Genomic DNA, 16227 nt, shown 5'->3' with positions numbered 1-16227 from the left:
TATACATATGTACTAATGTTACCATACCAGGCTCAGTGAAGGTCTTGATGAGCTCTTCCATGGCTAACAGCCAGGAGACAGCCAGATGACAGTTCTGCAGAAAGACCCAGTTGCCAGTCTCCAGTGCCTTAAGGATCATCTTCTCAGCGATAGGCCCTTGGCCTTGACCCAATGAGATGGACTCAACTCTGAGAGACAGGGAAAGATGGAAACTCCACTGTAATTACCTATGCATAGCTGTAAATACTGACTATCATAACTAATGTAATCATGTCTAGGATTATTATCAGGGCTAGGACAATTCACTTATCCAATTTGATATTGTTGTGTTACATGGGTACCAATTTGATACTTAATTATGATTTTTAAAAATTACAATTCTACATGAACTGCGATTCAATATTAGAATTATTTAACTAGACCACGGAAAAAAGTTCAATCATACACTTTTAGAGAATATGTATATCATGAGTCATATTTTCAACAACAAATCACTCTAACTTTTCTAAAAAAAAAAATACTCTGACTTAAAGCTTCACTAATGAAGCCTTCCTCCTGTTAGTTAAATAAAGTGCTGTAATGTTAAAGTAAAATACATTATTGTTATAATGAACTTCAATAAAGTTAAAAAAAAATATTCTTGTATAAAAGTTTAATTAGGGACTGCTTTCGTGTGTGCTTTCGTAAAGTTAAGACAAATCTTTTATAATTAAGCTTAATTGATTGGGCTCCTAGTACAATATTACTGTGAAGACAATTGCTATACAACTTATCATTCCACTTCAGCTATCCTATGTGCGTGTTTTTTACCTGTCGAGACAGCCTCTCTCTTTTGCAAAACGCTGGAAGGCACCCATAGGGTCGGATCCTGTGCTAAGAATGAAGAGCAGCGGGGTGGAGGGGGACATGTCGTTGTAAAGATTAGCCAGGTCAACCGGAGGGTTTTCCACAAACTGCTTTCCCAGGCTGACGATCACAAACTCTGTTGCTGCAAACACCACCTGGAGAAAAGGGGAAGGAAGTGCAGTGCGATAAAGAGAGTCACAAAATAAATGGTAAAAAGATGGCGTCACTGTAAGAAATCAATCAAGTAGAAAAGGATTAGATTTAAAAAAGAATATTTATGACGCTACGCTCCAGGGGAGTGGGGAAGAATGACATTATGGGGACATGAATATAAATTAAATGTAATAAATAACAGGTTGTTTTTGATCAAAAGTGGGCAGAACATCACTACAGAGAGTGGAAGGCTTCATTTTTTAAGATCCAGTTTCTGACATGCCTAGTTTTCTGTGGGAGAACAAAAGACAGAAGAATGTTTTGACAGGGTCTTGCTGAGGGATGCAGGGAGGGCTACAGGCCAGCATAATTGTAAATTAGTGCAATTAGCAAAAATATTTGCAATGACAATGACAAAAAATTCAAGAAACAAACAAACACTCCAAAGCTTTGAGAAATCCTGTATCTTTCTTTGACTTCAAATAGGCTCACCTTTTCTTCCATGAAGCACTTGATAAGAACGAGCTTCTGGAAGGCTCCCAACCTCTCGTTCCAGTAACCTCTGATGCCACTCTCCTTCTTCTCCTCTTTGTAATCACCAGGAGGAGGCAAACTTGACACATATCCTTTCCAGGTCTCTGGATTAATAGATGCATTACAAGTTCCTATAGGAGAGACGACTTTCATTTAATGCCACACTTATCATTTCTGCGTGAATTTGAAAGACCTTCGGGTACGTGCCGATTTGTGACCTGGTAACGGCGTGGTGGACGAATGATAACAGTTAAGCCTGACAATGGAAAATTTTGCTTCGTATCTAGTACAATCATTCTGGTTCTTGTATTTAGCATTACTTGAGCATTCATTAAATCTATTATTGCTGGATCAGCCAGGATAACAGTGGGGTTAGGTTACCCAGCTTGATGTGAATATGGGTTCTGGTGATTTCCTTGGAGATGCCCTTGAAGCAAGACAGTGTGTCTTCCAGCTCACAACATGTTTGCCAGTAAAAGTCACTTAGCCATGGCACATCTGGCCGTTCTGCATAGTCCTGGAAGATGGGAAAATATAAAAGGAGACAATTACAATAAAGGAATGAGATGGAGGACAGACCTTGAGTAGAGAGGCAGTAAAGAAAGGATTAAATTAAAGGATGCCAGTAAAAGTGTTAAGAGAAAATGATTGAAATCACTTGAGGAAGGTAGCCATTACAGATGAGAGATGGTGGCATGGAGATGCAAAGATGGATGTAATGAAGATATGATGCAAAAGACAAAAGACAGAAACACAGAGGTGAGGGAGAAGAATGGGAGGGCAGCATTAGCATGAGGATAATGGTGGTTGACAGGCAATACCTCCAGTCTAAGTAATGCCATATAAATGAGAGGAAAAATGGTGGGTGAAAAAAGCAACATACACCTGGGTAGCATTGACTGGTGCAGAAAAAAAGGTATTTTTATTCATTGCTCTACTCAACCTTTCCCATTATTTGCCCAAACCAATGGAGCTACAGCTGCACACCCTTCTGCCCCACTGGGGTTTGAAAACAGAAGATGAAAATTAGAGAGAAATAAAGAATAGAGGCAGAAAGAAAATAGAGAGAACAGGAAATCCATTGAGATTCACTGGCTTCAGAAAGTATTCATATCCATTCACTTTTTACATAATTTATTGTCCTTAATTTTAATTGGATAAAAGTACCATTTTTACGGATCAATCTACACATGAAAATTTACAAGCAAAAGCCTGTTTTTTTTAAGGACCTTTGGTCCAAATTGAATTTGCAATTTACAAAATGATTTCCTTTTTGAAATTTATTAAAACTCAAAAACAGAATCATCCTTTAATTATTCGTACCCTTTACTGTGACACCTGTTTATTTGATTGTCTTTGAGATGTGTATAGAATGTGGGGGGAAGCCTGTATGAGAGACAGTTTGAACTGGCCCACAAGGCAATTCATAAACACAACAAATCAACTCCTCAGAAATATATAAAAAATATCTCATGACAGACACTATTTTTTTTCTTCTGCGATGAAAGTAAGCGACATATAAAATTAGACACATTCTTCAAGTTGGTCCCTTCTAGCTGTATGCATGTTCAGCTCTAGTAAGGAGGAACAGCAATGACAAAAAAAACGACATTATTGACATAAAAACTGCAAAAGTTTGCCTCTAATACCTGTTGCAGATAGGATTACTGATATGGCTCAAGCAAAAACACTGATGGACACTACAAGCAATTCTCAGCTTTTCTCTCTGACACATAATTAAACAACAGACTTAACAAATACCACCCAACTGGCGGCAACACGGTTACTTGTTCATTTCCTCCTCTGTAAGAACATCCAGCTATGACATCTGAATATGCCGGTGACTTTGCAAAACTCCTTCCTACTGGCCTTTGTTGAAAGGTTTAAGGACATGAGAATTAAACAAAGGCAACAAAAGGAACCAAAGATGTGTTGACCAACTCAATCCCAACGTGTGAGGGGGAGAAATGCCTACAGGCCAACCTGGGGGATTTTTGAAGGAACAAATAAAGAGCACCTTGTTTATTCATAGCTTGGAGGATCCAGACAGCAAATTTGTCTATTTTCTTCGAATTATTTTCATAACTAGGAGCCATGGGCCGTTATCTCTGTGCTCCTGCAATGAATTAAGCCTCATGCCTCATGATTCGTTCTGGTGACAGTGGTCACATCTCCTTAATAACGTTAGCCATTCTGGTACTGAACATTCCAACTCTGAAAACCTGAACATGTAATTCAGATATCCAGCTCAATACCTCTGCAAGTCTGTTGTACTATGTAGTTTGAACTAAGATTAGTTTGAACTGAGAGGGGGTGTACTATAACTTAATATATATATACAGTAAACTTAGAATTCATCGCTTATAATTAATACCTACCCAAAGCACATTTTAATCAGGCAATTAGAAAATGTAATGTAAAATGTTGGAATTAATATAGAATCAACACAAAAGTATTTAAATTCAAATACTATTGTTTAATAGCATTTTTTGTTTTTACTCTGAGCACAGATTCTCTCCTGTGAACTACAGATTTACAGTAAAACCATCAAGGCCAAAGTGACTCACTGAGGCCTCGCCGACGTGTCCAGATTTCTATCAGCTAAATATCTGGACATGTCGGGGAACCCGTCTCCTGCAGTGTGAGCTGTGATGTGATAGGCAGTGAGTATGTCAACCTGGAATACCACCACAACAGTATTCACCCATGTTCTCTGCCTTTTCCGTGTTTCTGAAAAAAATCACCGCGCAGACTATATGCAGGGCTCTTTTCTGTCATGTTGTGTCTTTTCACTGCAACAGACAATGAGCGTAACCTCGAGCTGCTTTAATACGGAACCACATATTAACACGTCAAGTCATTTCTCTCCGTCCGCACAACACAGAGCGTCCGCTCAAACTGCTTCCTGTTTCTTTCAACATAAGTATTCTGCAATATATTGAACACATATTGACGTCCATCGTGAAAGTGACAAACAATTCCTGTTTTGCATGTGTATCACATATTTCCCCGTGTCACTTCTCGCGTGTGTTTACTCCTTCCTTGTCCGTATCCATCTTTAGCCAGGATGGCTAATGGCTAACGGTTATGCGGCACAGGTCGTCACATAGGTCAGCAGCCACAGGAAGTAAACAAAAGGCGTCAAAGCTTTAAATGCTTTTAACGTTTTAAATATTTCACAATTAACATAAAATGTTTATGTTAATGTTGACAGCACTATAATTTATGCATGAACACTCATCTCATCGTACAAATTAAATTTGCAGAACTATGATCGCCCCTCCATTACACAGACAGACATTTGATCATCAACAATTTATCAGCATGAACTTTATGAACCTTTTTCAAGGAAGCAGATCCTCTCAGGAAGTTCTGCCATTCCTCTTCAGAAATCTCCCCACGCTCCCTCATGACCTCCACACACAACATGAAGCTGTAGATGAGCTTGTGCTGCTCAAAGAGGCCCCGGGACACATTGATGTAGGAGTTGAGCAAGATCTGGTCCAGCAAGATCTGGAGACGCTCTTCCAGCACACTGCTTTTCTCTGACGTCTCAATGGTGGAGTTGAAGAGCTAGGAATGGAGAAATGAAGGGACATGAATGGAACAGAGACACATGCACCATGAAGAAAACAACTATGTTACATGGGTGGTTGAAGCCTCTTCATAATGTATTCTTGAAAAAAGAAGCTTAAAAACTAACGCTGTGGATATTTGTCTGTGGGTTGTAAAAAAAAAAAAGTGTGTCTCTCTCTCACTTGTTTGAAGTACTTGAGGGAGAACTGGTACATATGGTCGATCTCAGACAGACTGGCGATGACAAAGTACAAGACAGAGCCTCGGGTAGCCACGGGTCGGTAGCGCTCCCTGGCAGAGTTGATCATCAGCTCAGTAGCCTCTGCCTCCTCCAGACGGTGCTGGATGGCCTGAGATGTCACCTGATGTACATGGGGGGAAAAGAGAGGAGATACCATAGAAATGAGAGAGAGGAACAGCAAGCATATGTGAGAAAGGACAGGTAAAAAAACAAGACAATAGGAAAATTATAAGGGTGTAAGGACTCTCCATATCAGAGAGATCAATTCATACCACGCCTTTTTCTTGTTTGTTTTTCCCCTCATCTTTTTGGGGTGGGATAATCACAATTTTTCCTCACCGCTGACTTGAATATGTCTGGGGACTCTTCATTCTCTGGGTTATCTTCCGTCTTTAGCTAATTGAACTTGCCTTACTTTTATAGCAGGTGTGACCGCTCAATTCTGACAGAAACAAAATACTCACATGGCACATGCAATAATGATAATTTGTTATGTACCAGTGTTAATTGTGAAATTAGATGTCTCGTCATATATTAGTAAAGTAATGAGCGGGCAACAGGCTGCACCTGCAGCTGTGGTACAAAGTGAGATTGTGGATGTTTTTATCACAGTTTCAGTCTTGGTTTTCAAAATCATTACTCCTCAAAAAATAACAGAAAATTCCAATCGATCTTAATGCATGAATCAATAGTAATAGGACAAGACAAGCATCCACGTTTCCTTTGCCCTCTCCCAGATTTACCTTTGACTCCTGTAGAGTCTGAACAAGCTCCTCATTATCTAGTATGTTCCCCTCAGAGGTGAAGAGAAGCTTGAGGATGCGGTCTTCGATGTCTTTCAGCTGATTGCGATCAGCGTTGATGCGCACAATAAGCTCGTTCCTCTGCTCCTCAAGATGTGGACTCTCCAGTCGCACCACATCGCTGATGAGAGGAAGAGGGGTTGGAGGGGTTTGTGGCGGGAAAAAAATAAATCAAACACAAATATCAGATATCATAACATTGTGCAATTGCAAAGTGCAGATAGTCTTGCCGAGGTATAAATAGAGTTACTGCATGTTATAGTGGTTTGCAAATGTGAATCACATGGTTAGGATGGGAGGTAGTATCTGTTTTCCATGTGTGTATATGTACCTTAGCAGTTGGTCTTCCAAGCCAGACTTGGTCACAGTGAAATTGATGATTGTAACTTTGATACACACCTGAAATGTAACAGAAACCCAAGCACACAATAAATTGAACATAGCAGGTGAAGATAAACGGAAAGCAATTTCAAGTATGAGTGAGAGACAGAATTAATCAATTCACACAGCTACAACTCAACATGCGCACTAAACACTTATTCTCAAAATAACTTTAACTACCACGTGGGATTTTAAACTGCCATGGCACAGAAGCTTACCAGACAACTGCCAAATGCTTCAATGCTGTCTGTTGCCGCATTCCTTGTTTCTAGGTTCTATTCGTTGCTGGTTTGAATTAATACTGAAGTTGAAGCTTATATTTGCAGGGTGTTGCTGTTCTCACGGGCTGGTGTAGAATACCAGGTAAAAGAACAGTGGGAAGTCTGGCAGGGGGCTACATTGTTTGACAATGGCTGCAAAAAACTAACAAAAACAAAACCAACCAAGCTTTTTCCTCAAGCTTCCATAAGCTCACGCCAATTGAACCAAATCGGCAGATGTAAAGGAGATTGTATGCTGCTCTTACCTCTGGCAGGTAGTGCGGGTTGGCCATCTTAGTGGTCATATAGAACTTGAAGTTTTTGTCATAGTCAATATCGGAGTCTCCGAGTCGCATCAATGTCCGTCCACCTGACACAAATGTTTGCTTCAGCAGGATGGGCTCCAGCACTGGATCTAGGGTCTCCTTTAACTATGCAAGGAATACATTCAAATAAAGTTAAATTACTATTGAACCTGTAATTTTCCACAAAACACAAACTATTTTTTTTATGATCAAGCTTGTTTAGACAAGGTCTGGTGTGTTCTTACCTCCTCTAGCAGAACAGGCATGCCCATGCGAATGGCATTCTCTAAGGTACGAAGGAAGCTCGGGTCTGTCAACTTAATCACCTTTAGACCATTCTTGGCCTCCTTGGTGCGGATCCATCTGTTGGCCTGAGTGTGAAAGAACAACCGTTTATCTAATGTGATTTAAAAAGATGGCCTCTTTACATACTCTGTACATTACAGGGGCCCGTCTGTGGCTCTCTGATCGTGCCTGACAGATTCTTTACACTGGTACTGCAGCCATGCAACCAGTGCTCTAAATCGAATGAAATGCCAAAAGGTTCAGAGACAAGGAATATGTGGTATAAAGTATTCAAGTATACATTTACATGTCCCTAAAATGACACAATTTGTGGAACCTTGGGTTAAATAGAGGAAATAAAAATGTGATTCCTTAATTAATGAGGTGATTAACAGCAAATCACTCCTGACAGATGATGAATTAGGGCTGCAACTAACGATGATTTTCATCATCGATTAATCTGTTGATTATTTTCTCGATTAATTGATTAGTTGTTTGATCCATGAAATGTCATAAAACTTCCAAAACTCCAACATGTTTTGTTTTGTCCACAAACCAAATATGTTTAGTTTACTGTCATATAGGAGCAAAGAAACCAGCAAAAAAACAGCACATTTAGGAAGCTGAAATCAGAGAATTTTGATTCCCCATAAAAACTACTTGAACGGATTAATCGATTATCAATAGTAGTTGCCGATTAATTTAGCATTCAACTGCTAATCGATTAATCGATTAACTGTTGCAGCTCTACAATGAATGAGCGCTGCCTTGGTCCTAGTTTCAAGTTCACCTGATCCTGTGGATCGATCATAAGAGGCCAGCGGCGGCCCTCAGTCACCAAGATCCCGTTCTCTGTGGAGACAGTGTCACGAGGCAGGTCCTCTGCGTTCCACTGCCGGATGACAAATGGGTCACCCAGAATGTTGATCAGGTTGAAGCTGGAACTGATGGGGATGTCCAGCTCCTGGCACTGTTTTATCCACTGGGCAATAAGCTGGAGAAATGGAGCACAAGTGTGCATTTTTACTTCAGTTGTTTGTTTTTCATTTTATTTTTGTGTTGGTTGAAATATTCAACATATATTTATTTCATTATTTTACCACTGCATTTTAATAATGTTCAGTTCAGTCCAATGCCGTTGCTGTAATAGGAACCACATCTCACAAAAGAGATACAAGTACTAGGGGTCGACCAATTATCTGCGCCAATATTCACCATTTTATGACAATCACTATGTGTCATTTTTTTTAAGACTATTTGTCGATAAGATAATGTCATTATAAAATGTACTACTTTGGATCTGATGCAGCCGCAGTCACTACTCTCTGGACTTTAGCATGTTTGTTCAACTTCATAATAATGCTGCTGATAGCTCCCGGCACTTTTTGTGTTCTAGTCACGTTAAAAGGTTCTGTGAATGTGCTTTAAGGCATTTCAGCAAAGTTTTGTGTTAAGAGTTTGTGTTATTCTAAATTTTGACACTTTTTTACTGGGGACAAATATCGGTTTCAAATATCAGTTATCGGTCTAAAAGATTAGTAATAATTGGTATCGGCCCGGAAAAGGTCATATCGGTCGACCCCTAACAAGTACACTATATTTTCCACACTGTTTACCACAGTTGGCCCACAGTGCACCACACTGTACCTACCAGCTGTCTATAGTGGGACGTGAATGCTCCGTAGTAGGCGACACAGGCAGCAGCGATGAAGACATTTCCCACAACATTGATGATCTCTTGTTCAAACAGGGCAACGCTTTCCTCCCAGCGCACTTGCTCATCGGCGAGAGCAGACGTTAGCTTCCCTGCCCTCGTCAACCGTGCATTTGTCAGAGCCATGGTGTTGACTTTGACGAGGGAAGGGAGTCGTGAAGACAGAGATGAAAAGAAAGAAAATTAGCTGAAATAGGTAAATGTTGATTAACTTTTTAATTTCATGATAGTAGACACACAAGATTGGACTTCCTGGTTGACTATGCTCCATTTCTAATTGATTTCCACACAACAGGGATCAATTCACACACAATATTCTGCAGATGGGCAGTTTGAGACCCACATAGAATTTGAAGCGGTAACATATAAAGGATGCAGCCCTCACCCAAATCCTCCTTCTCATTTATACTGCTGTCAAACTGCTCCTGTAAGATCTTGATCTGGTTCTCCACCGCCTGAAGCTTTTCCTGCTTCTCCCTCAGTGTCGCCATAGTAATATCCAGCTCTGCCTGCATCGGTTTACATAGAGAGAGAAAATGATGGAGGGAAATTACATTGATAAACCATTTAGACAATATTTTGGGACAAATTTCATTCTCATCGTTAAGTCCTATGTATGTGGGGCAATCTTGGGTTGTTCTTACAGAATACAGAACGGATTGATATGTAGTGGCATGGTCTCCTTAAAACCAGGATTTGTAGTGTATGTGTGGTAAAAACTTAAATTCATACTGTACTCTACAACACTGACCTGTGCCAAGGCCAGTTTTTCTCTCTTGGGGCCGACTTCTTTGAGAACTCTGGAGTAAAGGTTCATGGCTCTGACCCACATACACATTGATTTGCAGGCTCTGGACACCTTCTCCACCTAACAGCAGCAACACAATAATGAATTACACCAGGCAAACCAGACTAAAAACAACTGTATATGTGCCATATTTATGCAATGCCAGTTCATGCAATGCAGTATGGCCATTATGCCATTATCAAAATTTCAAGCAGCTAGTTTCCTGTTTCCATCCCAAAACTGCAGAAGTGATTTAACTCTAATTTCACCACAATCTGTTTACTTTGAATTTACTTTATTCACGAACAACCCCACAACTATCAGAAATCCAAACAGACCTTCTCAGGTATGAAATCAGCATTGTTTATGTATTTTTGCAGTTTCTGCAGGATCTGAGGTTTGATATTTTCCTTGTCATAGTCCATTAGACGCTTGAGGAAATATGAATCTCCCAGTACTTGCTTGGCACTGGGCCAGTCTGGTCTGTAAAGAGAAGGGGAAATAAGTAAGGAGTTGTGAAAAAAAGGAAACCCAGGTAATACCACAATTTATATGGCAACAAAATAATAAATTAAAAGTACAGTACTTACAGTACAGTAAAACAAGGCACATGTACATGTTAAACACCACAAGTCATGGTATCAGCAATACACAGATACCCATAATGGTTACATATCACATAATTTCACACAATTTAATAGTTAGACACAACTAATCTCAGAACATGAAAAAAAATCAAAAGACACAGATTAACATCACATGAATGTAGCTTTTCATAGTATTAGCAGTAAGTGAATGGTCTACACAGTGTCATTGTGATGCAGGCAGAGCGGGTGGGAAAAGGTTAAAGAAGGTAGGATATGCATATGAGGATATTTGGAGTTGACAGAGGGACAAGTTCCGAGTTATGACATGGTATCATAATCGCCCTGAATACAGATTTAAAAATGTATATGGGATCAAAAATAGGCCCCAATCTCATACAGTTGGAGGAGACAATGTAAAACAACAATGACAATGATGATCATCTATTTAAATGACTGTCATTATGAAATTGTGTTGAACCAACCACCCTCATCTAAGATGGTTACCAATGTAGCAGTGATTATTATGATTATGATAATGGGTCATCATGGAAAACTGAATGAGATCAGGTTGCCAGATTAATATCTTTTTTCAGACAGAAACATTGAGTCAATAAATTTTCCTATTATATATTCTTGTTGGGTTTTTTTTTACATTGATTATATTCATACTGTTACCTTGGGTACGCAAATATAATTAGACATTATCTACAGTAGACCTTCAGCCATTGTTGTTAAAATAATCTAATTGTGCTGAATAAATGAAAAAAATATCATCAATATCAAAAGATGATACATTTGTACCTCATTAAAACCTTTAATGTCTGGTCTGTCTTCCTGGTCCTCTGAATGTGTAATGCAAAAGGCCCTTGTATATGACATTTGCCATCCATAGTTTGATGTAAAATAAAATATTGAGGTGTGATACTGAGGATAACGAGGGAGTTGTGGGTTTTTAAAGAAGGGCGCTCATGTTATAAGAGAGGCACAGATACAAAACTCATCAGAAGCCTTTGAGGAATTGGGATTGTGGAGTTTTTGGCTCAGTTTCTCGCTCACCATTTGCCACTATGATGGAATGTGATTCCCTGTCCTTGTTCTGCTTTTTCCCCCGACAGTGAGCGGACCTCTCCCCCTCCTCCTACTCTACTGACTCCAGTTTGACCACCACTACCTTGCCAGAACATCCTCTTAAAACCTATTAAAGCTTTGGCCAAATTCTCTCCCAGCTTATCACACTCAGCCACACTGTCACTTGCTTGGATATACACCTTGTAAAATCACTCTGATCTGTTCCCCCCTAAATTTCTCCACATTGGACTCTTCGCCCATGATTCCCTGAACACTGAATTCCCCCCACACGCTCATTGGTTGGTTTACTTGTTTGTTTTTTTCACAACTGTATACACATTACTTGTATTCATGCAATGCAGTGCATTTGTTGTGAACACATCTTGTTGTGCTCAATTCCTGTGTCTGTGTAGCATGTCCTGCACACTGAGTCCTGTGCTTGTTTGACTCTGGACAGAAAAAAGGATTGTTTTTTAGAGATAGAGAGAAGCATACTGACTTGCAGTTGAGCAGGATGCAGATAGCCTCCATGACAGTCATGACTAGGTCTGGGGGTTTGGTGAACACCTTGATCTCAGAGATGTCAGCCTTGTCTAGAGAATTAAGGGCCTGATTGGCCCCCTCCAGGGCTGGCAGAGCCTCGTCCAGGTCCTTCTGGGCATCCGCGGCTATAGCCTGGGTGTCTTCAGCTTTTACCAGTGCTAAAGCCTCATCTTCTTTCACTACTTTACGCACCTGTGGGTATATTTTGTATCATGTACACACAACACAACACTAAGGAAACGGCGAAGGGCACCTTATAGCATCTTAAGAATCCAAGTTGTATGAGAACACTGGCTTATCTTTGTCTCCCTCTCACACACAAACACAGACCTCATCAGCGCTCTCCTGGTCAACAGCCAGTTTCTCCATGAGGGCGTCCACGTCAATGGACTTTTGTTTCAGGACTGGCTCCAGAGCAGACAGGTCCACTTTCATTGTGTCCACCAGCTCATTGGTCTCCAGCAGTTTGGTCAGACCGTTCTTCACACGGTCCCTGGCCTATTCACGAACAACCCCACAAACATGTGTATTATGCATATTATGCCTGCAGACATAATCACAAAATAAGACGCAGTGCCTGAAAGTGAGTCATGGCCAGAAAAAGATTACTGATAATAACTTTCAACCAGGACAAAAAACAAATCACTTGTACAGATTTTTGCTTATGCATTTTGATGGTAAAACATACCAGCACTAACTCCTCTCTCTTCTCATTGAGCATGCCCAGGTAGAGGTTGATGAGCTCCAGGTAGGAGGTAGGTGTGGTGTAGTATCTGCGTCTCACCTCTGAGTAGAAGCGCTCTGCCATGTCAGTGACACTAACGTGTATCTCCACACATATGGCTGAGAATCTCTCCTTCAGCTCTTCACTGCCAAAGTCCACGTTCAGGAAGAAGGCCTTGGAGACAGAGAGCAGTGCCTCACGAGGCCACTGGGCACCAGGAGGTGCAAGAGGAGAGACGACATTGTGAGATTAGGTTTTCAGAGTATGTCATTTTTACTTGTAGCTCTTGTTTGAACAGTGATTTCACAGAGCAGCAATAAGGCATTACAAATTTACAACATATCAGATTAGAGAAACGCAGTAAGATGTAAATTGCAAGCTTCTGCAACTAAATTAAAAAAAAAATCTCTAAATATGCTAACATAGGACACTAAACTAATCAGATGAATCAAAAGAAATAAATGACTGTACAATCTTAAACAAGAGCAAAGATGAAGAGGATCGTGAATGAAAGAGAAGATGGACTCATGTACTATAAGTAGTGAACATCTATCCATCCATCCATCGTCTACCGCTTTATCCATTTAAGGGTCGCGGGGGGGCTGGAGCCAATCCCAGCTAACATTGGGCGAGAGGCGGGTTTCACCCTGGACAGGTCGCCAGCCTATCGCAGGGCCACATACGGAGACGGACAACAATTCACTCTCACATTCACACCTACGGTCAATTAGGTGTGAAATTCAATTTTAGGTAAATTGAATTTAGAGTCTTCAATTTACCTAACCCCATTCTGCATGTCTTTGGACTGTGGGAGGAAGCCGGAGAATCCAGAGAGAACCCACGCATACACGGGGAGAACATGCAAACTCCACACAGAAAGGCCCTGGTTGGTTTGAACCGGGATTCGAACCCAGAACCTTCTTGCTGTCGGGCGAAAGTGCTAAAAGTAGTGAACACTTTGAATAAATGAATACATTTAATATTGAGTTTATTTTGTCTTAACAAGTGTCTGAATTCTTGAGTTATGGCCAAAAAGGAAGTTGTGAGGTCACTGTGACATTTGACCTTTGACCACCAAATTCTAATCCTTCTTTCCTCAACTTCAAGTGAACATTTGTGCCAAATTTGAAGAAATATCCTAAAGGCTTTCAGAGAGATACAGTTTAACATTCATGATGCAAAAAAAAACTACAAAAAAATTTTGTGAGGTCACAGTGACCTCATTGAACCATTGATCACCAAATTCATATCAGCTCATCCTTGGGTCTAAGTGAATGTTTGTGCCAGATGTGATGAAATTCCCTATGGACATTCTTGTCCAATTGTGATCACAAAAGTGATCTTGACTCGTGATCTTCGACCACCAAAATCTAATCAGTTCATACTTGAGTCCAAGTGAAGCCTTGCAAAAAATTCGCCACACAGCGTTCCTTACATATCAAATTCACTACAGTGGGACTGACTGACAAATGGCATGAATTGAAGGGGGTTCGAAAATTAACGTTAGAATGGAGGAGTAATTCTTTTTTCAAATATAGCCTCCAGGACCAGCAGCATATCGAGAATGTCACACAGACTGAAAGAATAGAATAGAGATAATAAGAGAAAATAAAAGCTGTCTTAGCATACAGTACCTGCACAAACCAGTCAATGGTACAGCAGTTTACCAGTGAAGGAAACATGCGACAGCGGGACCTGAAGGCATCGCCAACGGGACTCATACACAGCACAACGTGTAGCTTCTCCCGCACACGAGAGATGAAATATTGGAACACCTGGAGGCATGAAAACACACACACAAACACACACACACACACACACACACACACACACACACAAACACACACAGATTCATCTTATGACCTGACAGATTGATAGTATTTCTGATCCTTTTCTAAATTTATTTCACATTTGTTAAAATTAAGGGACATTCATTTGGACTTGATTATTGTTGTCAGTGAATGGGAGTCCCCTGATGTTGGTTCATCTATTTGATTGTTGTGTTATTTAGTTTGGATATAATTTATTTGATATATTGACCTTGATATTTTGAGGGGTTTTATTGCATGGATTAGTAGTTCAGGTGTCCCAAGTATTTATTTCAAACAAAAAGTCACAGATTCATATATATATATATATGTATTTATTTTTTTTTAATCTCCTGTCTGGCGCCCGACTAGTATTGTGGTCATTTAGAGTAAACCCACGCTACAGTGTCTGTACGCACCTCATCCCTGTTCTCCTCGCTGAGTCCAGCCTCTTTGGCTTTAGGGCGGGTGGCAGCCAGCACTTGTTCCATCTCATCTTTCTCGAAAAGGTTGGGCACCTCGCCTGAGTTTAGCAAGTTATTAACATCCTCCAAAAACTCCTCCACCACAATCTACAACAGACGAGAGAAAGTGAAGAGCAGTAATCATACTTTGATGTACAAAAAGGGGGAAAAAGTGATATAATCTATAATCTAATCTAATCTATTAAGATCAGCCAAGTCCTCCCTTCATACCTGAGTGTCTGTAAACAGGAACACCATATCATTGCCGTCCACACCAGCCATCTTGCAGAGTCTCCTCAAATCTTCATGGAAGCTGTCATAGTTGTAGCCTCGACTCAGCTCAATCTCGAAGCAGCGGTAGCCACACATGTGGGCTGATAGCCGAGTGAGTGACTGCTTGCCTGTACCTCCCACTCCTACTAGTAGAGCATTGCCTCTCTCCTGGCGAATGATGCGGGCGATCCTAGATGTTGAGAGGGCAAATCATTGTCAACACTTGAAACAAAAAGCAAAAAAAAGTGCTGTTGGTTTAACATCCTGTGAGCCGTGTATTGTGTCAGAGTGTGTTTGAGGAAAAGACAGTGTCACTATTATAATTAATCTGTGTAGAGTTCGATTCTGTGCCACAACACTAAAATAAGATTAACCTTTATTGTTCCCGCGTAGGGGAAATTCAGGATCAACACTGCAGTATGTATAACAGCACGGGAAAGGGAAAGTGTGATAATAAAATAAAGTAGAAACAGAATCTGAGGTAACTAACATAAAATAGAAAAATACTTTGCCAAAAAATATTTCAATAACAATACTATATAGAATAATGTGCAATTTAGTTGTGCAATATCAAATCAACACTGTGGACAATCCTTTATACAGAGACACATTAATTCCATCAAAGCTCATTTGGATTTTAAGGCGGCACCTCATTGCACAAATATACAAATTTCAAGTTCTTGGTCAAGGATTTTCCCAGATATCATCTAGTTCAGTGGTTCTCAAACTTTTTACAATGTGTACCATCTCAAAAAATAGTAGGCTCTCCAAGTTCAACCATTATGACCCACGTTAAAATACAATAGTGTAAGCCGACCCCTATTCAGCTATGGACAGCTCACGCAGGAGGCAAGTTTATTCCTAATAAGCATATT

The 16227-nt window shown here is 40.2% G+C and overlaps 1 protein-coding gene across 3 annotated transcripts in view; it reads right to left on the bottom strand.

Moving 5' to 3' along the window:
• dnah6 (dynein, axonemal, heavy chain 6) overlaps window positions 1-16227 on the bottom strand; it is a 60528-nt gene that overhangs the window by 10552 nt on the left and 33749 nt on the right. For 2 of the 3 annotated variants that reach the window (XM_035637613.2, XM_035637612.2), the window contains 21 exons: window positions 15311-15542; window positions 15035-15187; window positions 14442-14582; window positions 12772-13014; window positions 12414-12581; window positions 12040-12275; window positions 10224-10368; window positions 9850-9966; window positions 9484-9607; window positions 9036-9232; window positions 8175-8378; window positions 7345-7470; window positions 7061-7225; window positions 6485-6552; window positions 6094-6274; window positions 5292-5471; window positions 4873-5106; window positions 1915-2050; window positions 1492-1664; window positions 811-1001; window positions 28-188 (listed from right to left, as the gene is read on the bottom strand). In XM_035637613.2, the coding sequence (XP_035493506.1) occupies window positions 28-188; window positions 811-1001; window positions 1492-1664; window positions 1915-2050; window positions 4873-5106; window positions 5292-5471; window positions 6094-6274; window positions 6485-6552; window positions 7061-7225; window positions 7345-7470; window positions 8175-8378; window positions 9036-9232; window positions 9484-9607; window positions 9850-9966; window positions 10224-10368; window positions 12040-12275; window positions 12414-12581; window positions 12772-13014; window positions 14442-14582; window positions 15035-15187; window positions 15311-15542 (3575 nt within the window). The remainder of the gene's footprint in view (window positions 1-27; window positions 189-810; window positions 1002-1491; window positions 1665-1914; window positions 2051-4872; window positions 5107-5291; window positions 5472-6093; window positions 6275-6484; window positions 6553-7060; window positions 7226-7344; window positions 7471-8174; window positions 8379-9035; window positions 9233-9483; window positions 9608-9849; window positions 9967-10223; window positions 10369-12039; window positions 12276-12413; window positions 12582-12771; window positions 13015-14441; window positions 14583-15034; window positions 15188-15310; window positions 15543-16227) is intronic. The other variant, XM_047334012.1, reaches the window with a different exon arrangement.

Source organism: Scophthalmus maximus, chromosome 8 (assembly GCF_022379125.1).
Source record: "Scophthalmus maximus strain ysfricsl-2021 chromosome 8, ASM2237912v1, whole genome shotgun sequence".
NCBI classification, from domain to species: Eukaryota; Metazoa; Chordata; class Actinopteri; order Pleuronectiformes; family Scophthalmidae; genus Scophthalmus; species Scophthalmus maximus.
The sequence above is the reverse complement of the archived record's forward strand: the minus strand, read 5'-3'. Positions and strand labels throughout refer to the sequence as shown.